The 19,336-nt window shown below is 53.6% G+C and overlaps 2 protein-coding genes across 2 annotated transcripts; both read right to left on the bottom strand.

Moving 5' to 3' along the window:
• Positions 1 to 2,582: 2,582 nt before the first annotated feature.
• SLURP1 (secreted LY6/PLAUR domain containing 1) lies at positions 2,583 to 5,589 on the bottom strand. The gene is made up of 4 exons (XM_021716717.1): positions 5,532 to 5,589; positions 5,064 to 5,183; positions 4,420 to 4,543; positions 2,583 to 2,868 (listed from the first exon to the last, which is right to left on the bottom strand). Exons 1-4 carry the CDS (start codon positions 5,587 to 5,589, stop codon positions 2,583 to 2,585), a joined length of 588 nt encoding a protein of 195 aa, XP_021572392.1.
• A 5,333-nt stretch (positions 5,590 to 10,922) lies between these two features.
• On the bottom strand, positions 10,923 to 13,095 carry LYPD2 (LY6/PLAUR domain containing 2). Its single transcript, XM_008066327.1, has 3 exons — positions 13,044 to 13,095; positions 11,600 to 11,719; positions 10,923 to 11,122 (listed from the first exon to the last, which is right to left on the bottom strand). Exons 1-3 carry the CDS (start codon positions 13,093 to 13,095, stop codon positions 10,923 to 10,925), a joined length of 372 nt encoding a protein of 123 aa, XP_008064518.1.
• Between the last annotated feature and the right edge of the window lie 6,241 nt (positions 13,096 to 19,336).

Raw genomic sequence — 19,336 nt, 5'->3', positions numbered from 1 at the left:
GCTTTTGGGGTTCTCATGAACTTAGGGATCAGGCTGGCAGAGCAACACTTATCTCCATCCCACAAATCAGGGGACTAAGGCCAGCAAGATGCTGCCCAAACCCTTCTGGCTTTCCCTTCCTGCCCAGCTGTCTCCTCAGCTCTGGCCTGTGAGCCTTGTGGCCCCCATCCATGATGCCTGGCCCAGGTTTCCAGTTTCTTTCCTTTGAGTCCTAGGATTCCCCGGGGAGGCCATGTCCTGGACTCTTGACCCTCAGTCACCAGGGTTGTGAATAGGGTGGGGTAGCAATTGGGGCAGAGGTCAGTGGACTTTGGCGGGTGGGTGGGAGAGAGAGGGCATAGGGGCTGCCCTGCAGGCCTTTCAAAGAGAGCAGTGAGAATGGTCTGACTCCTGGACACAGAGCAGGTGAGTGAGGGGGGTGGGGGCCAGATCCATGCTCTGACCACCTGCCCAGGAGAACTGAGAAGGTTCCAAGGGTCTGGGATGGAATGAGTGTTGGAAACAGTTGGGTTTGAGACAGGCATGTTGTGATGGGGCAGTGGACCCGGAGAGGTGAAGTGACCTCGTCAAGGCTGCTCAGCAGCCAGTGGTCTAAGCTGGGACGGTCAGCCTGAAGCCTCTGCTCTTCCCTCAGCCCTGGATGCCTCTAGGACCACTTAGTGCTTCACATCTGCCCTGAGCCTGTGGGTACATGGGGGGCCATTGGGTGTCCACATGGGAGCCCTTCAGCATCCACACAAAATGTCCATTTCTCTTCACCTAAGAGGTTTTTAGCAGGTCCTGGTGCAGCCCCCTTCAGGGCTCAGTGGGATCGGGAGAGGGCCAGGACCCAAAGAGTAAGGACAACCTGTTGGGGTGCATGGCTCAGCTGGGTATTGCCAGCCAAGTTTCCAACAGGGACTATAGACAGGAAGTGGTGGGTGTGCAGCTGGCCCAAGTGTAGGCTGTCCAGCCAGTGGTCCTGAATCACCTGGGACCCTGGCAGGGTAGGGACGAGGGAGGCTGCAGGAAGGGCCACCTGGGCCTTGCATGGCATGATGTGAAGATGTTGCAGAGAGTCCCTGGTTTAGCAGCTGTTCCTTGGTTGTGGAAAGCATATCAGCCTGGACACAGAGTTCTGAGCTCTGACTGAACTAAGGATGGGTGTATCTGGTGCTTGTGTGCACATGAAGGAGGTGCTTGAGGTGTTGGGGGCATCAAGGGGGTTGAGCAGGCTGTCCCCCACAGGCCTCTGGGGTGTCCCTTTCCTTGCAGAGGCTAAATTCACACCAGGGTCTTGAGGGCTGGCTCTGCAGGTTTAAGCCAACGAGGCACTCTCTTGGTCTTTATGTTCAAAGGACTGGTCATTCATAGGTAGAGGAGCATCCTTGCTGGCATTTGCTGGCATCCCCCTGTCAATAGGACTGGCCCCAGTCAGTCAATGGGCAGCTGGGATTTGGAAGCAAGTCAGTGCCTTGTTCTGGGGATCCACTCTGATCCTGTGGACTTACTGCTGTTGAGAACATAGAGGAAAGTGATTGCTTTGTCCCACATGCAGGGGGGCCCTGGTGTCACTCCTTTCCGTCTCCCATGCTGCAGGAATGTCCACTCCAGGAACCCCCCCCAGCACATTGGTGTCTAGTGTCTGCATAGTGTTCAGGTGGCAGGCCCAGGAGGACTTTGGTGGACACCAGTGAAGCAGAGAAGGGGACAGGTTACAGGAGTGTATCCAGGATCTTGAGGGGGTTGTGCTGGGGAGGCCATGCACAGGAATGATCATCCTGGGGTAGGGGGCACTGTGCACTCAGGGTCAGGTGGACAGAGCTGGAGGTTGCCTTGGTGAGATGTCTCGGGGCCCATCTTGGGACTGCTGCCCACTGCAGTCCTGGCTGCAGAGGCTGCCTTCTGGCCTCTGCCTTCTGAGCTCAGTCAGCTGACTGCCTCCTCATGTATTCCCTTTAGGGCCCAGGCCACAGACCCCCATGTCCTAGGCTTTACTGAGTTAAGTGCAACTCTGCCTGGCATCTAGTTCCAGGGCTCCTAGGAGTCTCAGGACAGCGCGACCATCATTATCTCATGGACGGGGAAACGAAGTTTAAGGCATGGAGTTCACAGCCTGGCCTCAGGGAACTCTGGGAGGCTGACCACAGAGGCTGATGAGTTCCAGGTCAAGACAGCTGCTCCTGGCATGGTTTGCCCACGGGACACTTGCGAATTGGCACCCTTGGGGAGGCTGAGGGTCCTCCCCCTTAGGGGCGAGGAGGAGATGGCCCAGTGTTATACACGCCCACCTTGCTTATTTTAGTGATTTCTTAGACCTCGCTCCTTTGACCTCTGGACAGTCGGCTGGGTTTCCAACAGCCTCCTCTTCCCCTTTCGCGCAGGAGGGCTGGGCACCCTTGGGGGGCATCTCCTCTCCCTCCCCTCCCCCCACATTTCTCAGCGACTCGCTGCTTTCCTGCCAGCGTCCCACGTCCCGGTCCCAGTGCGGTCAAGAATGTGGCGCCCTCTCCTCCTTCCTAAGGCCTCCGCGTCCCTTCAGGTCCGTCAGCCCCGCCCCCGTGGGCGCGTCCTCCCGAAGTCCCACCTGTGGCCTCCCCAGCTTAGGCGGCCACGTTTCCTGGAAGGGGCACAGGAACAGGCGGACAGGTGGGCTTCCTCATGGCCAACCGATGGGGCAAGGGCTTTCCCTGCCGCCGTCCCTTGTGGGTCTGGCGGTGTAGCCGAGCTCGCGGTGGCGGTTCGGGGCAGGGAGGGCAGGCAGTGCAGGCGGGTCCCGTGTGCCCGCGGCGTGCAGGAGGGGGAAGGGTCCTCGCTGCGGCGTTTCGCGGGCTCTGGCGCGCCCCCTCCTGGCCGCGCGGGTTCAGCAGGAGGCCCACAGATGCTTTCCTAGGATGGAGGTGGCTCGCTGAGTATTATCCCCCTTGCTCCGCTGGTGATGCTGAGACTAGGAAGGGGCGACATCTTGCTCCGTCCTCATAGTGAGGCCGTGGCTCTGGCTCTTTGGCTCCAACTCCAAGGCCCAGTGGTGTTCTCTGGAGGTCCCCCCATAATGTGGGAGAATGACTCTATTGGGGAAGCTGCAGGCTTGATGTTAGTGGGGAGGCCTCAGATCTGGCAACTACCCCTGGTTGGGGCTACTCCCCAGAGTGTTAATTCCTGGCATTTCTGGAAGGGTGTGGGGTGTGTGCTGACCTCCAGGCCCTTCAGACACAGAGGTGAACACTTACAGGGTCCTGGGGGCCCTCGCCACCATCCTGGTTACTCCCTACATGTGCCTGGGATCTGTCAAGCTTTTCAGACCCCCTACTTGCTGCATATCACACCCACTACAGTAGGGATAGGTGCCGCAAGACCCCAGGGGTCACGGGCCATAGAAACCAAGACCTAGCTGGACGGGACTTGGAAGGTGTGCAACCCAGAGGACACCAATAGGAACCAGAGCACGGAGAGGGCCAGTATTGCCCTGGGATGGCTCAGGCCCCACAGTGGCCATGTCCTCCTTTCTGCTCCTGCCCTGTCTCCTTTCACTGGACAGAGCACTATGATTATGACAGGACAGCTGGAGCCACATGGTGGGCAAACAGGAGCCTGAAAGCAAGGTCTGCTGGGTGGGTAGCTCAACCCCTGAGGAAATTCTACTGCCTCTGTCCTCTGGCAGAGTGGACTGGCCCCCAGGAACAGAGCCATCTGGGAGTGCTGCAGGTGCAGCATGGCACAGAGCCCAGCACTAGCCCTAGAGAGCCTGAGGGATGAGTTGGCATTGACCACATCTCATCTAATCTCAACTGTCGCAAGGGGACAGGTGAGCACTTGTCAGAGGAGGTGACTAAGGCCATGGCGCTGTGTGGTGCCATCAGATTCAGATGCACACACCCCAAGAAGACCCCTCCAGCTGGGCAGGGCAGAGTCAGACATACCCACCCTTGGAGCAGAGTAGATTCCAACTCTGAGATTCCTTTCTACTCTGGGGTGGGGGTGACACCTCCAGGGTTTGAGGGGAGATTCTTAGGGGGAAGGAGATTTCCTTGGACTGAAGAACAGGCCTTGGTCTGAGATGTTGTGCAGCTAGTTTGCAAGGAGGCATTTCTCTCCCTAAGCCTCTGCCCCCCTGTCTGAAATGGGTCTAAAAGGCCCCGGATAAGAATGAGGGCAGGTGCTCGGAGCATGCTGTCATTCAGCCTAGCTCTCCTGCAAGCCAGCTCTGTGGGTTCTCAGTGCCCAGGAAGGACAGAAGTCATATCCACCCTTGGAAAATTTATTTTCTACAAGTGTGGGGGATGGAGGGCAGAGAGCTCCTCTGGCCTGCTACTCTCCCATGAGTGACCTGAGGCCCAGTGAGCTGTGCCCGAGGGGGCATGCAGATAGAGTTGACCACGGATGAGGCCCTGTCAGGAGACAAGGCACTCAAGGAGCACCTTTACAGCCTGCTGCCCTCACCGGTTGCAGAGGTCACGGAAGCAGCAGAAGATGAGGTGGGCAGCCCCGATGCTGTCAGGGTCAGTGGCAATGCAGGAGGTGGAGCAGGAGCGGGTCACCACAGGTCTCTGGTGGAAGGGGTACTCTGCAGGGTGGAGTGGTATCAGAAACTGCACCCTACTGCAACATCTGCCTTGATCTGCATGCCCTCCCTGCACTGATCCCAACCACCATGCCCTTGACCTTGCCCTTCCTGTCTCCTCCAACCCTACCCAGTGATTCCTCAGTCCTAGCAACCAAATTCTGGGAAGTCATCCATGCCCACTCCGCTGACTGTGACATGGTTAATAATAACACCAGGGTTTACAGAGCCTCCTGGGTGGGAACCTGAACCCTGGGTGGGAACCTGAACCCAGAGGCTGCGGCAACACAGCCAGTCTGTGGCAGAGCGAGGCTTGAGCCCCAACTGACACCTCCGACTCACTCACTGCCCTACTCCACCCCTGGTGCTCCAAAGCCCAGTCCCTGAGGGGGCTGTGCCCCTACTGAAGTGGGGAAGCCCACACTGCCCTGCCGACCAGGGAGCAGCAGAGAGCAAGGATGGCATTTGGGGGAGGTGGCCCTGACCCCTGTGCTCCCCAGGCCTGCTATGGGCTGGGCCTCACCTGCTTCCACATTCACCAGCGTGGTCTTGCAGGCTGTGTCCTCTGGCTTGCAGTAAGAAATGTTTCTGCATGAAGAGGTGGTCGTGGGTTGCTCACAGGTGTAGCACCTGAAGGCCTTACCTGGGCGAGGGATGGGGGCAGAATCTCATCACCTGGCCTCGGAGGCCCATCCTGGAACCAGGAGGAAGGGACTGAAGGACATTTGCTGGGATCTTTCAAGGTCTGGTTGGCTGACTGACAGACTTGATCACTGCAGCCCTCTACCAAGTCTCATTCTCCCTTTCTGGGAATGGGCCCATGACCCCTGTCCCACAGTGAAGATGGGCTCTAGCATTCAAGAGCCTCATTGAGAGTGAGAAGGATGAGCCCATGGGTAAGGAGTCCTCCAGCTGCAAAGACCATTACAGCCTTCTTCCCCTAGGAAGTAGGCAGGCAGGGTCCTTGCTGGTCGCATCCCAGCCCACTTACCACAGCCTATGCTCCAGGCTGCCATGAGCAGCATCCCCAAAGCCCAGCGAGAGCTCATTCCTCTGTGTTCAGGAGCTAGATGTGGCAGCTGGTCTCACATTGAGAATTTATACCCAGCCCTTCAGGCACTGGCTCCTGGGCGGCAGTGGAACTGGAACCAGCCTCATGAGTCAGTAGGGTGGCACACAGCTGAATGGGAGGCAGCTGGTGGGAACATGACAAGTAGCCACAGAAACTATCATCACTTGTCAGCCGAAGGGGTGGCATCTGGGAACCCTAGTTTGAGGATGATGGCTCTGCCCTCTGCTTATGTACTTCCAGCACTGAGGAACTCTCTTTTCCCCAGATGTCCTCTGTCATCCTGGGGCAGCTCAGCTGAGAAGGCCCTTCCCACTGAGCTTCAGAGTAACCCTCTGAGCATACTGGTTCTGCCCTTGGGGCTCACATAGACCACCCAGCCCTGATCTTGGGGGTCTTGTTGCTCGAGCCCTGCCTGGTGCTTCCTCCCTACAGACTGACCTGGTCCTGGCAAGAGGTCACTCCAGAACCGCTGACCTGTTTGGCCAGCCAGGGGCCAAGGCCACTGTCCTCTATATTCAGACCCCGTCTACCTGGTGTGCACCTGTTACACACACCCACAAAGTAGGAAGTAGGTCTAGTGTGGAAAAGGGTAAGAGCCTGGTGAAGTGTGGGTAGCGTTAGGTGGCGGTGGGATGGGTGGCCACCCTCTCAGACTGGTGGGTGTGAGCCCAGGACCAGCACCTCATCACTGCCAGCCCCTTCTTGGCTGATGGCCTTTAGACCAAGCCTGAATTTCTTGATGTTAGGCCTCTGACAACATAGCTCTCCCCACCCTCCAGCCTCCTGCCCTGACAGTTTTGTCTGAGTTTCCCCACCGCCCACCTTCCACCAGACACTGTTCCATTGCCCACGCCTTTGTGCTGTGCCTCTCAGTGAGCACGCTGTCTAGTTTCTCATCAAATGCCTCAAAGTTTTCCTATGCTGTAAAACCCAGCAGGTGTTTCTCCTCCATAGTCCTTCCTGGTATACTAGTCTCTCTGGTTTCTCTCTCCTGAGGTCCTAATGGGCGGTTATGTGGATGGATTCAAGAATGGATGTATGCATGGGAGAAGAATTGATAGATGAATTGCTAGATGAATGGGTAGATGGATGGATGAGTGAATGGGTGGATGGATTGGGGATTGGATGCATGGAGGATGAGTGGGTGAATAGGTGGGGAAAGGATGGTTGGATGGATGGATGAATGGGTGAATGGATAGATGGATGGATGATAGATGGTTGAGTAGATGGGTAGATGGATCTATGGATAGAGTATGGATCGGTGGATAGGTGGATGAATGGATGGATGGATGGATGGTTGAGTGGATGGATGGATGGATGAATGGTGGAGTGGATGGATGGATGGATGGATGGTTGGATGAATGGATGGATGGTTATGTGAATGATATTTGAGAGCATGGGTGGTTAGAGAGAGGAATGAATGAATGGGAGCACTCAGGGATGGAGGGATGGGTGGCTGGAAGAGTGGGGTTAGATAGGTGGGTGGTGGGTGGGCCCTACTGTGGGATAGGGGAGTCACACTCTAGTCTTGAGGCAGAATAAGATGCTGGTAGGAGCTCTGGGTTGACACTTAGGAAGCCTGGGTTTTGGTCTTGGCCTTGCTGCTCTATATGTGGCCTTGGGTGGCTCCTCTGTCCCTCCAGACTTTGGTTTCCTATTTGCAGGTTCTGAAAGCAGAATTGACCTGGCCTTGTGGGTGGAGGAGAATTGTAGGAGGCTATGGGGTGGTTGCAGGAAAGCAAAGAGAGGGCGTAGTTGGCAAAGAGAGACCGTGGCTACTATAAATCAAATAATGGGGCTGCACATGGGGAGGTGCACAGACAGCAGCAGGAGTGGCCCATCCCTAGGGCTTGGTTCACAGACATGCCCGGATGTTGCAAGAGGAACCAGGGACTGTCTGGTGCTGGAGTCTGATAGAGTGAGCCAAGTTTTGGTTCCTCCCGACCTCTTGTATGACACAAGTCTACTCACAAGGTACTCTCATCCCACTTTCTTTCATCTGTAACTGGGCAGAGGAATATCTATCCCAGAGGGTGGCTGTGAAAACTATGAAGGGTATGCTGTGGATCACAGCATAGGTGTGCTTGGAGCACGGATGGGATGGGTGTGACAAATAACCACGCAGGTCTGGGTGCTGAGATTGGAGATGCTGTGCCGTTGGTTGAGACTACATGGAAGGGGGTGCTGCTTGCCTGGCTTTGAAAGGGAGAGAAGACCTCAAAGGATGCTCCAGGTGGGGGTTGCGGCTATGAGAGGGGGCACACATAGCCTTCCTCAGACAGAGTGGGCACCGTTCTGGCCCATCCTCACCCCTTGGACCAGCACCTCTTGGCTGGTGGGAAAGCAGCAGTGTGCCTGGGTCAGATGTCTATGCTCTAGTTGGGCGAATGCCCTCTACCCCTCATTCTCTTTGTGAATCTACACCCTTCCCTCTGTCCCCACATGTGGAACCAGGAGACCAGGTTTGAGCTGAATCAAGGGTAGTGTGTGGCCTTGGGGGGCAGCTAAACTTTTCGAGCTCACTAATCCTCATTTGTATTAGACATATAGCCCTTTTTGAGCCTCAGTGTCTCATCTGTAAATTACAAAGATGATGGTTCCTAGTCCTCAAGGATGCTGGACAGTTGGAATGAGGAGATGTATATAAACCCGTTCCAACTGTACAAGACTGTCGGCAACAACTGACAGAGCTCCCATGAGGTACCCCCACATCCTCCCTCCCATTGCTTTCCCATCTCAGTCAGGGGAGGACAGAGAGGGCGGGACACCCAGAGTCCCTTTCCATGCCTGACCAGGTCACATGAAACAACCTTCATCTATTACCCAAGATGCTACCATGGTCCCTGTCTATACCCACCCACCCAGATTACTACTGCCCAATTCACACTAAGCAGAGTTCCAACAGGGTCAGACCAGGAATTTAAGATCCAGACCTCCCTCTCCTGGTTCTACTTCCCAAAGAAATGAGGCAGGGTGTTCATCCCTGAACTAGGAGGTCATGGCAGGCAGTATGGGTGAGAATTTCTCTGTTGGTCAGGTCAAGAGTGGAGTAAGAGGGAGGATGGAGACCAGGGAGGTGGCCTTATCATTTTTCTGACTTTAGAGCCAGAGGTGATAGGGCCAGGATGATGTGTGTTGGAACTAGTAGATCCTGAGAGAAGAGCAGAGCCCACCCCATCAGCCAGCCAGGGGAGGAGGTGACTTGTACCTCTAGTTACTACATTCAGCTCCTCCCTTCCCTGCCTGCTCCTGGTTCCTCTTCCAGACAAAATCTAGGGCTACTGGCTCCTCCCTTCCCCCTCATGCTGCATCTTGCCCTTTCCAGTTCCTACAGGCTGTGGAACCGCCCAGACCACTGCACTGGTGGGACCCTGGGTTGGCCTGGGTCCCTGCCCTAGAACCTCACTTTCTACCCTCCTTCCTCACTGGCAAGTCAGGGAGGAGGCCTGGCTGAAGGATTCAGGCCATAGGGAGTCTCAGGACAGGAACAGGTACCCAAAAGGTGGCCTAATAGCCAATGTGGTTAAGGTCAAAGATAGGATTCTAAAGCTTGAATTGGACCTCACTCACAGCCTCACTCACAGAGCTTGAACACAAACCGAACCCCTTTCCCTGTCACTGACTGAATTCTTTCCCTGGTCACACACTAAATCTTGACCCTGATCACAGATTGAACACTGATCCTTGACTCTGGACTGAGTCCCAGCCCCTAGCTACACACTGAGCCCTGACATCAGTCATAGATCAAGACCTGGCACTGGTTACAGTCTGGGCCCTGATTCCTGGTCATAGACTGAACCCTGAGCCCTGATTTCTGTGGGGGTTTGTGGAGTGCATCGTAGGGTGTGTGTGTACATGTGTGTGTACTGAATCTCAGCTCAGGCTTTGAGGCCAAGTGACCCCACCACACTCTCACTTTTGCGGGAGACTTGAGAAAAGCCAAGTGAGAGGTGTGAGTTGATGTCTAAGAGCTATATTTCCCTCTTGACAAAGTGAAAACTCAGGGCTACAGCCCTAGGTGTGGCATCTAAGTTAGCCCCCACTCCAGAGGATACCCTCATTCTGCCTTCAGGGCCTCTCAGAGAGATGGAGGCTGTAGAGGTCCTTGCCCCAAGGGAGTGGCCCCAGACCACAGGGCCCTTCGGGCTGCAGGTCTTGCCTAGGAAGCTGACTCAGCCAGGGGCCTAGGAGGAGATTCCAGAGCAGGAGTGTTAAGGTGGGGGCAGGGTCAGTGGGGGTCTGCAGGGTCAGAGAGGAAGGGTGGTCCCAAGATGAATGAGGAGGGCCCCTGCCAAGTGACCATTTCCTTTCCTTGTCAGGCTGAGGCCCATTTTCTGCCCCTGCTTCCCTTGGGCAGCCATGGGGAGCGGCCGGCGCTGGGAAGGAAGGCTGGGTTCTGTCCTTCCGCAAGTTCCCGAGTCCTTTGTGTGCTTATAGGATGGTGTGTGTATGTGTGCACGCATGCATCCATGCCTGTGTTTGTGCCGAGTCTCAGCCCAGAGGCTGGTGGGGCAGAGGACTCACTGAGGAGTTGACTTGGAGGACTTAGACACTGGCCCAAGGCCAAGGTGAAATGAAGGCCCCTTCTGCACTTGAGATTAGGCTATCCCAGGCACCAAAATCCCCTCTCCCACCACCCAGAAAGTGGGGCTAGGTGACAGCAAAGATGGATGGATGTTTGTGGTAACCCTGGAGACAGCAGGTGATAGACTTGCTGGGACTCCTACCCAAGGCCTTGTCCTCACAGCAGCCTCCACCATCAGCCTTGGGGCAAGTCCCTGCTTGGGGCTGGAGAGGTGGGCAGTGGGGTGATCCTGGGTCACTCTGGTGACTTTTCTTCCACCTGACATGCTTCTGTCCTCCTCATCCTAACCAGTTCTCTTAGTCATGCAAGACCTGGACCTAAATTCCAGGCCAACCCTGAACCCACCCTGGTAGACGTAGGGCTCTCTTGCCCATGGGATCTATGTCCTGTCAATCCCAGCCGGTCCCCCCATAACCCCTGAGAACCCAAAGGGCAGAGATCTGTGTGGTTTCTGTGGATTTTCCAAGCCTAGTAACTATCCTTGCTTGTAGGATAGAGCTTAAACCACATCACAGTGAGATAGGAAGTGAAACAGACAGACAGGGACGGGAACAGGGTCAGAGATGCAGCCTGGGGCTCCTCTCTTTGCCTGGAAGGGCAAGCCCATGTCCAGAAAGGAGACTCAGGAGACCTGGTATAGGTGGCGTTTTTTCAAGGCATTCAGGGCTGGGCTGCACAGGGACAGGTGGGCCAGGGCTGTGAGGGTGGAGGAGGGGGCTTTAGAGTCAGAGGCTTAAGAGGGGGATAAGTGTGAGGGTCCAGGCAAGGCAGTGGGGGCTCTTCAGGGCAGGTGCCCCATCCACGTTGCATAGCTCAGCGTTGCAGCAGGACACCGGCCGGGTCTGGCCGATGCCGTCCACGTCCGAGGGCTCACACTTGCTGGCGCAGGACTTAGTCACTGTGGAGTCTCCCAGGAAGGGGTATACTGCGGGGTACAGGGAGAGTCAGCCATCAGGTTTGGTCCTTTACTACCTCCAAGCCCCAGTCCATGCCAGGGCTACCTCATACAGGACCTACTGTGGGGTTGCCCATTCAGATCTCTGTTCCTTTCTGACTCAGCAGCTCCCCTTCCTCCTTTCTCCCACTGATATTAATTCACTATGGGCCAGGGACACACCTGGCATTCTGCACTGGAATTCCTTGCTTAATGGGGTAATTCCCACTCTAATGAGACAGTAAAACTAATGCCTGCAGGTGAGCCCACCTTTCCCAGTGACCCCTAAACAAGGCTGCAGCTGTGCTTCCATTAAAATTAGGGAGGGGAGAAGGAAAGAGGGAGACTTAACTGCTCAGACAGAAAGCCCTCTTTGGAAATGGGTGAGATGGTGGCTGTATGCTGTGCCCTGGTGGTGACTAGGCTGGAGACCTGGGACCCAGCCCTGCCCCACCGATTCCCACTGACCAATCTCCAGGGAGTAGAGCGTGGTCTTGCACATGGTCTCATTGGCGTTACAGGTGGTAATGGCAACACAGCTGGAAACGCCTGAGGGTTCCTGACAGGTGTAGCAACGCAGGGCTGTGGCTGGGAGAGAAGTGACATGAGCGTGTCAAGCAGGACCCGCCCCTCCCAAACCCAGAGACAGTCTTCTAAGTGTATCTCAGCTCTGTCCTGGAAGTTCGGGTCTGAGGGTCAATGATACTGGTCAGGGCCCAGATGCCCACTGCCCAAATCTCAGGAAAGGCACCGTGAGCTTGGAACAGGGTTAGGCCAGGCTCGGCCTTGGGGTTTGAGCCCCAGAGGCAGAGTGTGCCACCAAGCTAGAGGGGCCCAGCCTGAAGGACCAGGGCAGAATGAAGCAACTTTGAAAGCTGTAGAAGCACAGAGAAGCAAGGCACTAGCATCTCCATAGCAAGAAACACCTCAAGGCGGGAGGGCCATGGGATAGGCTTGGTTAGGGTCAGGTTCCCCCTTGGTTTCTCCATCAGCAATGTGCCCTTCCAGTGAAGGGTTGCCACAGGGATTAAGGGATTAGGCAAGGAGGCCCATGGAGTACAGGATGGCCAGGCTGCATCTGCTGTGCCCGCAGGTGCCAGCTTAATAAAAGTCATCCTTTCCCTGAGTGGGTACAGGCCAGCAGGGTGGGACCTGTAGCTGTTCCACTACCCCCTGCTCCAATGACCCGGCCTCAACCACTAGTAGCCCAAGTGAGTCTGGCTGACTGCAACTGGCCTGGGAAACCCACTGCACAGTGAGGCCACAAGCTCCTTTGTCCCCACTGTGTGACCCAGTAAGGGCCTTTGCCTCTTTCTGGTTGAGCTCAGTTTGCTTCTCTGGATAATGGGCAAACCCATCCAGCTCAGGCCTATTGGACCAAGCTCCCCTTTCAGGTGAGTCCAGGACATTGGTCTCATTTGTTCCCTCAGACTCCAAGTCGAGGAGTCACCCCACCCCAGTGTTCCTGGTTTCCTCACTCCTCTGCATCCCCACTGACACCCCAGCCTTGGAGCCTTCCTCCCATCCCCAACTCAAAGCTCTTTTGAAGTGTCCATGGCCCCCCATGATGCAACCCCCCCAGCTGGCACTCAGGGTCTTGGCCAGCTGACCCCTGCCCACCTGGGTCACATTCTGCTCACCTCTCTTGGGCCCAGCTCCCACCTTGCCATCTGCCCCACTCTCCATCTCTTCCTCTTCCATACTTTTTTTTTGAAAGCAAGATTTATTGAGAGGACAGAAAAGCTCCCACAGCAGGAGGGGACCCGAAGGGGTCCCCCCACTTCCCTACTTTGACCCAGTGGTAGATCAGTGCCCCTGCAACCCTCATTCTCTCTGGCCTCTCCTGCCCCCTTCCTGAGGCACCCTCACTAAGTACATCATGTGAATGTCTCCCATGGGCCCCATGTCTCACCGAGCTTCCCGAAGGTGGCCAATACCAGGAGCACCAGCCAGGTCCCCTTCATTGTCCCCAACTGCTCACTCATGCTCTTACCCTCAGCCTGCAGGGCAGCCGGAACTGTGGACACCAAGTGCTGTCTGTGGCCCAACTGGTTGGCTGAGCAGATTAGCGGAATCAGGTTTCTGGGGCCGGTGAAGGTGTGGGACGTGCCCCAGGCCTGCTGAGGCCCCTCCCTGCCTCTTTGACACTCCATCCCCTCCTGGTACTATTCCTACTTGCCCGCCCGCTGCCTGACCCCTCTAGGCCCTTCCCATCCTGTCTGGGATCCTTCCCTGCCCCTTCCTCGTTCCTTCACCACTCTCACTCAAGGCTGATACTCCTCCCTACCTCTTCCTGGCCCCTCCAATTCACCACCATGGTCTGGGACCACTCCCCCTTCCCATCTGGGGAGTCTTTCCTGCCTCTCTCTGTAACTCTCTGCCTAGGGGTCCTCCCTGACTCCTATACCCTCTCTGCCTCTTCCTCTTCTTCCTCCTTTCCTCTACCTGGGGCAGCCTTCAGTTAGTCCCTGGTCCTGGTTCCTTCAGGTATCCCTCTGCCTTGTCTCAGGTCCCTCCCTACTCCTGTCTTCAGGGGAGATTCCTGGACTGATGGCTGGACTCTTCTCAGGGTGACCTTAACCTGCCTCCCAGCTCCTTTGGGGTGGTTAGGCTGGGCACAGGCTTCTGGGGCTGAATTGTTACCTGAGCAACCAGCTGCAAAGTGTGCTTAGAGGCTTAAGGAGACAAACACCGACACTACTTGGTCAACAGAGAAAATCCTGAATACAGAATGGGGTGGGGAGGAACCGAGGTTGCCTTGGAGGTACAAGGTTACCTTGGGGGTGCTAATCCCAGTGATTACTGGCTACAGGCACCTTAATCTGTTATTGGTCCTGAATAAGGCTGCCCCTAGGCAAGATTTACCTAGCCAGGCTGCAGGTAAGAGAATTGAGGGGGAAGAAGATCCTTGCCCAAGGCTCAGACAGGAGACAAGTGAATTTGATTCTGGATGACTCAGGGCAACTCCAGCCACAGCTTGCCATTCCCTCCACAGACATTCCCCAGAATACCTGCACCAGCCTCCCCATGGTGTGCCTGGTCTGGGATCCTGCCACCCCCACCTCCAAACTCTATAGCTGTCAGAATGTGTGTGTTGGGTGGGTGGGTAGGACGAGTGTGTTGATAGCAGCCTGGCATCTCCTCCCTGGTAGTCAAGGCCATGGTGTTGCTGGGCCATACCCAGACTCACACTAGGGCTCTGCAGCAACCCTAGTGTCCAGATCTTACTTCCCTCTTGGACTTTGCTTCTGTTGTTCCCACAGCCAGGAATGTCCTTCCCTCTCCTTTCCCGGTGGTTGAAATTCTGTCTTTGGTGACCCGACCCTCCTCCATGCTCCTTCTATGGTTCTTAGACTTTTCTGCTGGATCAGTTCCATTTGGGATCTGGTGTTTGCCCTGGCAACTGGGAGAGCCGTTTCCTTGGGCACTGGGTGGGAGCCTTGTGTATGTGGGTGCTGGGTGAGCGTCACCCAGGACTCTGGAGCACCCAGCACAGCCTAGCAGATCTTTTTTCCTCACTACAGATCTGGAGGCCCAAATTACTATAAATTTTGTTTGCATAAGGGAACCGAGGTTCTGAGAAGCTAATTGACTTAGACGAGGGTGCCCAGTGAGGGTGGGTGAAAGCCAAGCAGCAGCCCAGGCCTGTCTGATTTCACACGTCACCTCGAAGCCACATGCAATGGACCATGAATGCCGGGTGCAGCTAACTGGATTAGATACCCACCACACACACCCTGCTTCCTCCTGAGATCTGACCCAATTCCTTTGCCATGGCATGGCCCAGTTCCTTCCTGTTCTCAGACCTGGGAGCCCCACCTGTGCCTTCCACCCGAAACACACACCTGGCCACCAGGCACACAGTTCCTCCTAAAGTTTCTGCCTGACCCCTCACTGAGAGTCTTTCTGCAAAGTTGCACCTGCCTGCTAAGGTGGGGAGGAATGTGGCCCAGTCAGGGTCTGAACTGGCTGTGTCAGGAAGGCCTCTGTTCTGAGAGGCCCACACCCTTCCCTTCTTGGTTTCTCTAGGAACCTCTGTGTCAGGGCTCAGGGGGTCTCAGTGTATGATTAGAACTAGGGCAGGATATGAATGTCAGAACTCAGCTTATAACCAGGATCAGGGCTCAGTGTGTGATCAGGATTAATAGTCAACATGTAACAGATGTCAGAGTTCAGCTTGTAATCAGTATCAGGGCTCAGTGTGTGATTCAGACACTGAACACATGTCATATAACACATGTCAGCATATAACACATGTCAGAGCTAGCTTATAATCAGGATCAGGGCTCAGTGTGATCAGAATCAAGATTCAGTGTGCAACACGCTCAGAGTTCAACTTGTGACCAGGATCAGGACTCAGTGTGTGGCCAGAGAGGGCCTGCAGGGATGACCTCCCTAATAATGTTACTGTTAAACTAGGGTGTTGTGAGGCTGCCGCTGGAGCTGCCAACCTCAAGAACTTAACCTTGAACTGTGACCCAAGAATCAGACGCTGCCCTTGCACCATGGCCCACACCACTACCACTTTTCCGAGCACTCTGATGTGAGACCCCTTCTTCAGGACCTTCCCCAGATCCCTCTCTACAGTTAGGGTGAAGAGCCAACTCGTTCATGTAGACACAATCAGGTATGAGGGAGGGCAGGCATGAAAAGAGGTCACACTCTGCCCCTGTGACAGTTTCTATTGACAGCTCAGTGGGTCATATGGTAGCCAGGGTGGAATGAGCAGCTCAAGTTATATGGTCTATGGCAGCAGTCCCCAACCATTTTGGCATCAGGAACCATGGAAGACAATTTTTCCACAGAGTTGGGGAGCGGGGAAATGTGCAGGTAAACCTCATTGCTAATTACCACTTCAACTCCACCTCAGTCAGATCCACATTAAATATGTGGAGTACAATTCAGGATTAGGTATATAAATATTCAGTATGCAGATACGCTTGTTAATGAGGTGTGACCCCCCTCCCCTGGCAGTTTCCCAGTACTGCCAATCCCACCCCTCCCCTCCCCTGGCAGTTTCCCACTACCGTCAATCCCTTTATTATAGTATTATAATAGTTGTTCAAGCTCCGCTTATGAGTGAGGGCATGTGAAACTCGGCTCTTCGTTTCTGTGATAGATCACTCAGTATTATAGACTCTAAGTCCATCCAAGTTGCTGCAAAGTTCATAATTTTGTCTTTCTTTACGGCTGTGTAATATTCCAGTGTGTATATGTACCACATTTTAAAAAATCCATTCCTCTTTTAATGGGCAGCACGGTTGGTTCCATGTTTTTGCTATTGTGAATAATGCTACAATAAACATGCATGGGCGGGTGTCTTTTTCATAGAGTAATTTGAGTTCCTCCGGGCATATTCCTAGCACGGGGATTGCAGGGTCATGTGGGAGGTCGATTTTTAGATCTTTTAGAAATTGCCAAACTGTTTTCCACAGAGGTTGTACTAGTTTACACTCCCACCAGCAGTGTAGAAGTGTTCCCTTTCCCCCCACATCCTCTCCAGCATCTGTTGTTTTCTGAGTTATTGGTGATGGCCATCCTAACTGGAGTTAGGTGGTATCTCAGTGTAGTTTTAATTTGCATTTCTTTGATGACTAGTGAGGCTGAGCATTTTTTTCATGTATCTGTTGCTGCTTATATGTCTTCTTTTGAGAAGTGTCTATTCATATCTTTTGCCCACTTTGTAATAGAGCTGTTTTTTTTTTCTTTTCAGCACATTTGAATTCCTTGTAGATCCTAGATGTTAGGCCTTTGTCAGACATACAGTTGGCAAATATTTTTTCACAGTCTATGGACTGTCTCTCCACTCTCTCAGTGGTTTATTTGGCTTTGCAGAAGCTTGTCAGTTTGATGAGGTCTCACTTGTATATCTTTTCTCTCATGGCATGGGCACTTGGGGTTTTGATCAGGAATTGGTTGCCAGTTCCAATTTCCATAAGGGTGTCTCTTGCATTTTCTAAGGTTCTTATAGTTTGAGGTTTTACGTTTAGGTCTGATCCATTTAGAGTTGATTTTTGTGTATGGTGATATGGTAGGGGTCTTGTTTTAATCTTCTACATGTGGTTAACCAGTTTTCCCAGCACTGTTTACTGAATAGGTTCTCCTCTCCCCTGGCATTAGATTCTTATAAGGAGTGGGCAACCTAGATCCCTTGCATGCACAGTTCATAATAGGGTTTGGGCTCCTATGAAAATCTAATGCCGCTGCTGATCTGACAACAAACGGAGCTCTATTTGCCCATTGCTCACCTCCTGCTGTACAGCTTCATTTCTAGCAGGCCACAGACTGGTACCATTTTGCAGCCAGGGAGTTGAGGAGCCCTGGTCTACAGTGTCCTATGCTACCCAGTGTCCATGTCTTGCAGTATCTGTGATCACCTGGCGTCCCATGGTCACTCAATGTCTCATTGTCATCCAGCGTCCTGTGGCCACCCACATTTATTGTCTCACTGTTGCTGTAAGTTGGAGTCTGGGTACGGCTTCACTCTGCTTTAGGTTTGTGCTCAGACCACAATCCAGGTGTTGGTTAGGCCATAATCATCTCAAGTCTCAACTAGAGAAGGACCTGCTTCCAATCTGGTGTGGAGTGGACCAGATTCCATTCCTCGCTATCTGTTGATGGAGATCACCCTCAATTCCTTGCTACATGGGTCTCTTCAACGTGGCAGCTGGCTTCAATGGAGCCTACAAGCTGCATTAGGTCGTATTGCTGTGTGACAAATCACCCTACACTTAGCAGTTTAAAACACCACCCATTATTAACTCAGTTCTTTCCTGCCCTGTGCATTCATTCGGGCTCTCTGGGACTCACAGGCCAAAGCCAAGGTATGACTAGGGATGGACTCCAACTGGGGAGGAATCTTTGCCCAGTTTCATTCAGGCATTGGCAGAATCCAGGTCCTTGTGGTTGGAGGACTGACACTCAGTTTCCTTGTGGCATCAGCAGAGGCTGCTTGTTCACTGCTCTGCAGCCACCACTTTTTCTCATGTGGCCCCTCTGCCTGCAAGTCTGTAACAGAGTATCAGATCCTTCTCAGGTTTGTCTCTGTCTTCCTTTTCCACCACCAGAAGTACGTCCCCATCCCTGACTCCATCTGGTGCAAAACAGGTTTATCATTCTCTTTTCAAACACTGAGGTTCACTGAAGGCAGCCTCTGGCCTCAGCACTGGTTTTCCTCCTTTCTGCCTTAATAATGATGGTGACAAAAGATACCACACTTCGTAAAATATTTAAGATGGTTTATTCTGAGTCAAATGTGAGTGACCTTAGGCCCATGACACCCGTCCCCAGGAGGTCCTGAGAACGTGTGTCCACCATGGTTAAATTGTAGCTTGGGTATATTCATTTTTAGGAAAACAGAAATTACAAGAAACCATAAAGCAATACATTTTAGATTCACATTGTTTTGGTTCAGGGAGGCAGAACATCTCCAAGCAGCGGTTTGTAGATTACAGAGGTATTCAAAGATTTTTTGATTGACAATTAGTAGCAAGAGTTATCTAAGAAATTTTGAAAGAAGCAAAGGAAGTGGGCAGCTTGAGGAACAATAAGGGAGTCAAGTTTCTTGATGTGTAGATGAAGCTTTATGAATTGCAGACTTCAGAGAGAACACGTAAGTGTCTTAAAAGGTGCCTGGAGTCCACAAGAGACAGCGTTACAGGGTCATAAAATACCTTGAGTTTCCTTCTTTACCTGTTATGTGATGTTATGCCAGAGTCAGGTTGGAAAGTAAACTATATGATGTAGGGAGTGTCGATAAAAAGCCCACCTCTCCAGGTCCCTTAGTTAGGGATTTGGCAAGGTACAGAAGAAAGATCAGAGTTTAGTCCTCAGTGAAGTACAGCCCCTTGCAGTCCCCAAAGCCTCACCTTCAAGGGTCACTTCATTCTAGGAGGTAGTTTGGTAGTTGATTTACTCCTGTCCATCTTCTCAGGCTGATGGGACCCTCAGAGGTCAGATAATCCTCCCCAGAATACAGCCCTTGAGTCCTGGTTGCAGGTAACCCCTTCTGACAGTTCTCAAAGTGTCTTGAGGAAACACTCCTGGAACACCCCACTGACCTCACAACTCAATAGAAAGACAGTGAGCTGGCGGCTTCTGTGAGACGATGGCCTTCACACACACACCTCTGCAGTAAGGTCCACGGGCAGGAAGTCCCTAGTGCCAGGACCCTGTGTGGCAGGCAGAGAAGTCAGTGCCTTGCTG

This window comes from Carlito syrichta, unplaced genomic scaffold (genome assembly GCF_000164805.1).
Source record: "Carlito syrichta isolate Samal-C Ts95f unplaced genomic scaffold, Tarsius_syrichta-2.0.1 Scaffold308876, whole genome shotgun sequence".
NCBI lineage: Eukaryota > Metazoa > Chordata > Mammalia > Primates > Tarsiidae > Carlito > Carlito syrichta.
This window is presented reverse-complemented; position numbering and strand designations above follow the sequence as displayed.

What these genes read in the sequence shown, in the direction of transcription:
- LYPD2 (XM_008066327.1), bottom strand. Translation starts at nt 13,095, where the DNA reads ATGAAGGGGACCTGGCTGGTGCTCCTGGTATTGGCCACCTTCGGGAAG. An exon ending in GGCCACCTTCGGGAAGCTCG is followed by an intron (nt 11,720 to 13,043) that starts GTGAGACATGGG and finishes CTTCTCTCCCAG; the next exon opens with CCACAGCCCTGCGTTGCTAC. An exon ending in GCTCTACTCCCTGGAGATTG is followed by an intron (nt 11,123 to 11,599) that starts GTCAGTGGGAAT and finishes TGTACCCCGCAG; the next exon opens with TATACCCCTTCCTGGGAGAC.
- SLURP1 (XM_021716717.1), bottom strand. Translation starts at nt 5,589, where the DNA reads ATGAGCTCTCGCTGGGCTTTGGGGATGCTGCTCATGGCAGCCTGGAGC. An exon ending in AGCCTGGAGCATAGGCTGTG is followed by an intron (nt 5,184 to 5,531) that starts GTAAGTGGGCTG and finishes TCCCTCGCCCAG; the next exon opens with GTAAGGCCTTCAGGTGCTAC. An exon ending in TTCCGTGACCTCTGCAACCG is followed by an intron (nt 2,869 to 4,419) that starts GTGAGGGCAGCA and finishes CCTCCATCCTAG; the next exon opens with GAAAGCATCTGTGGGCCTCC.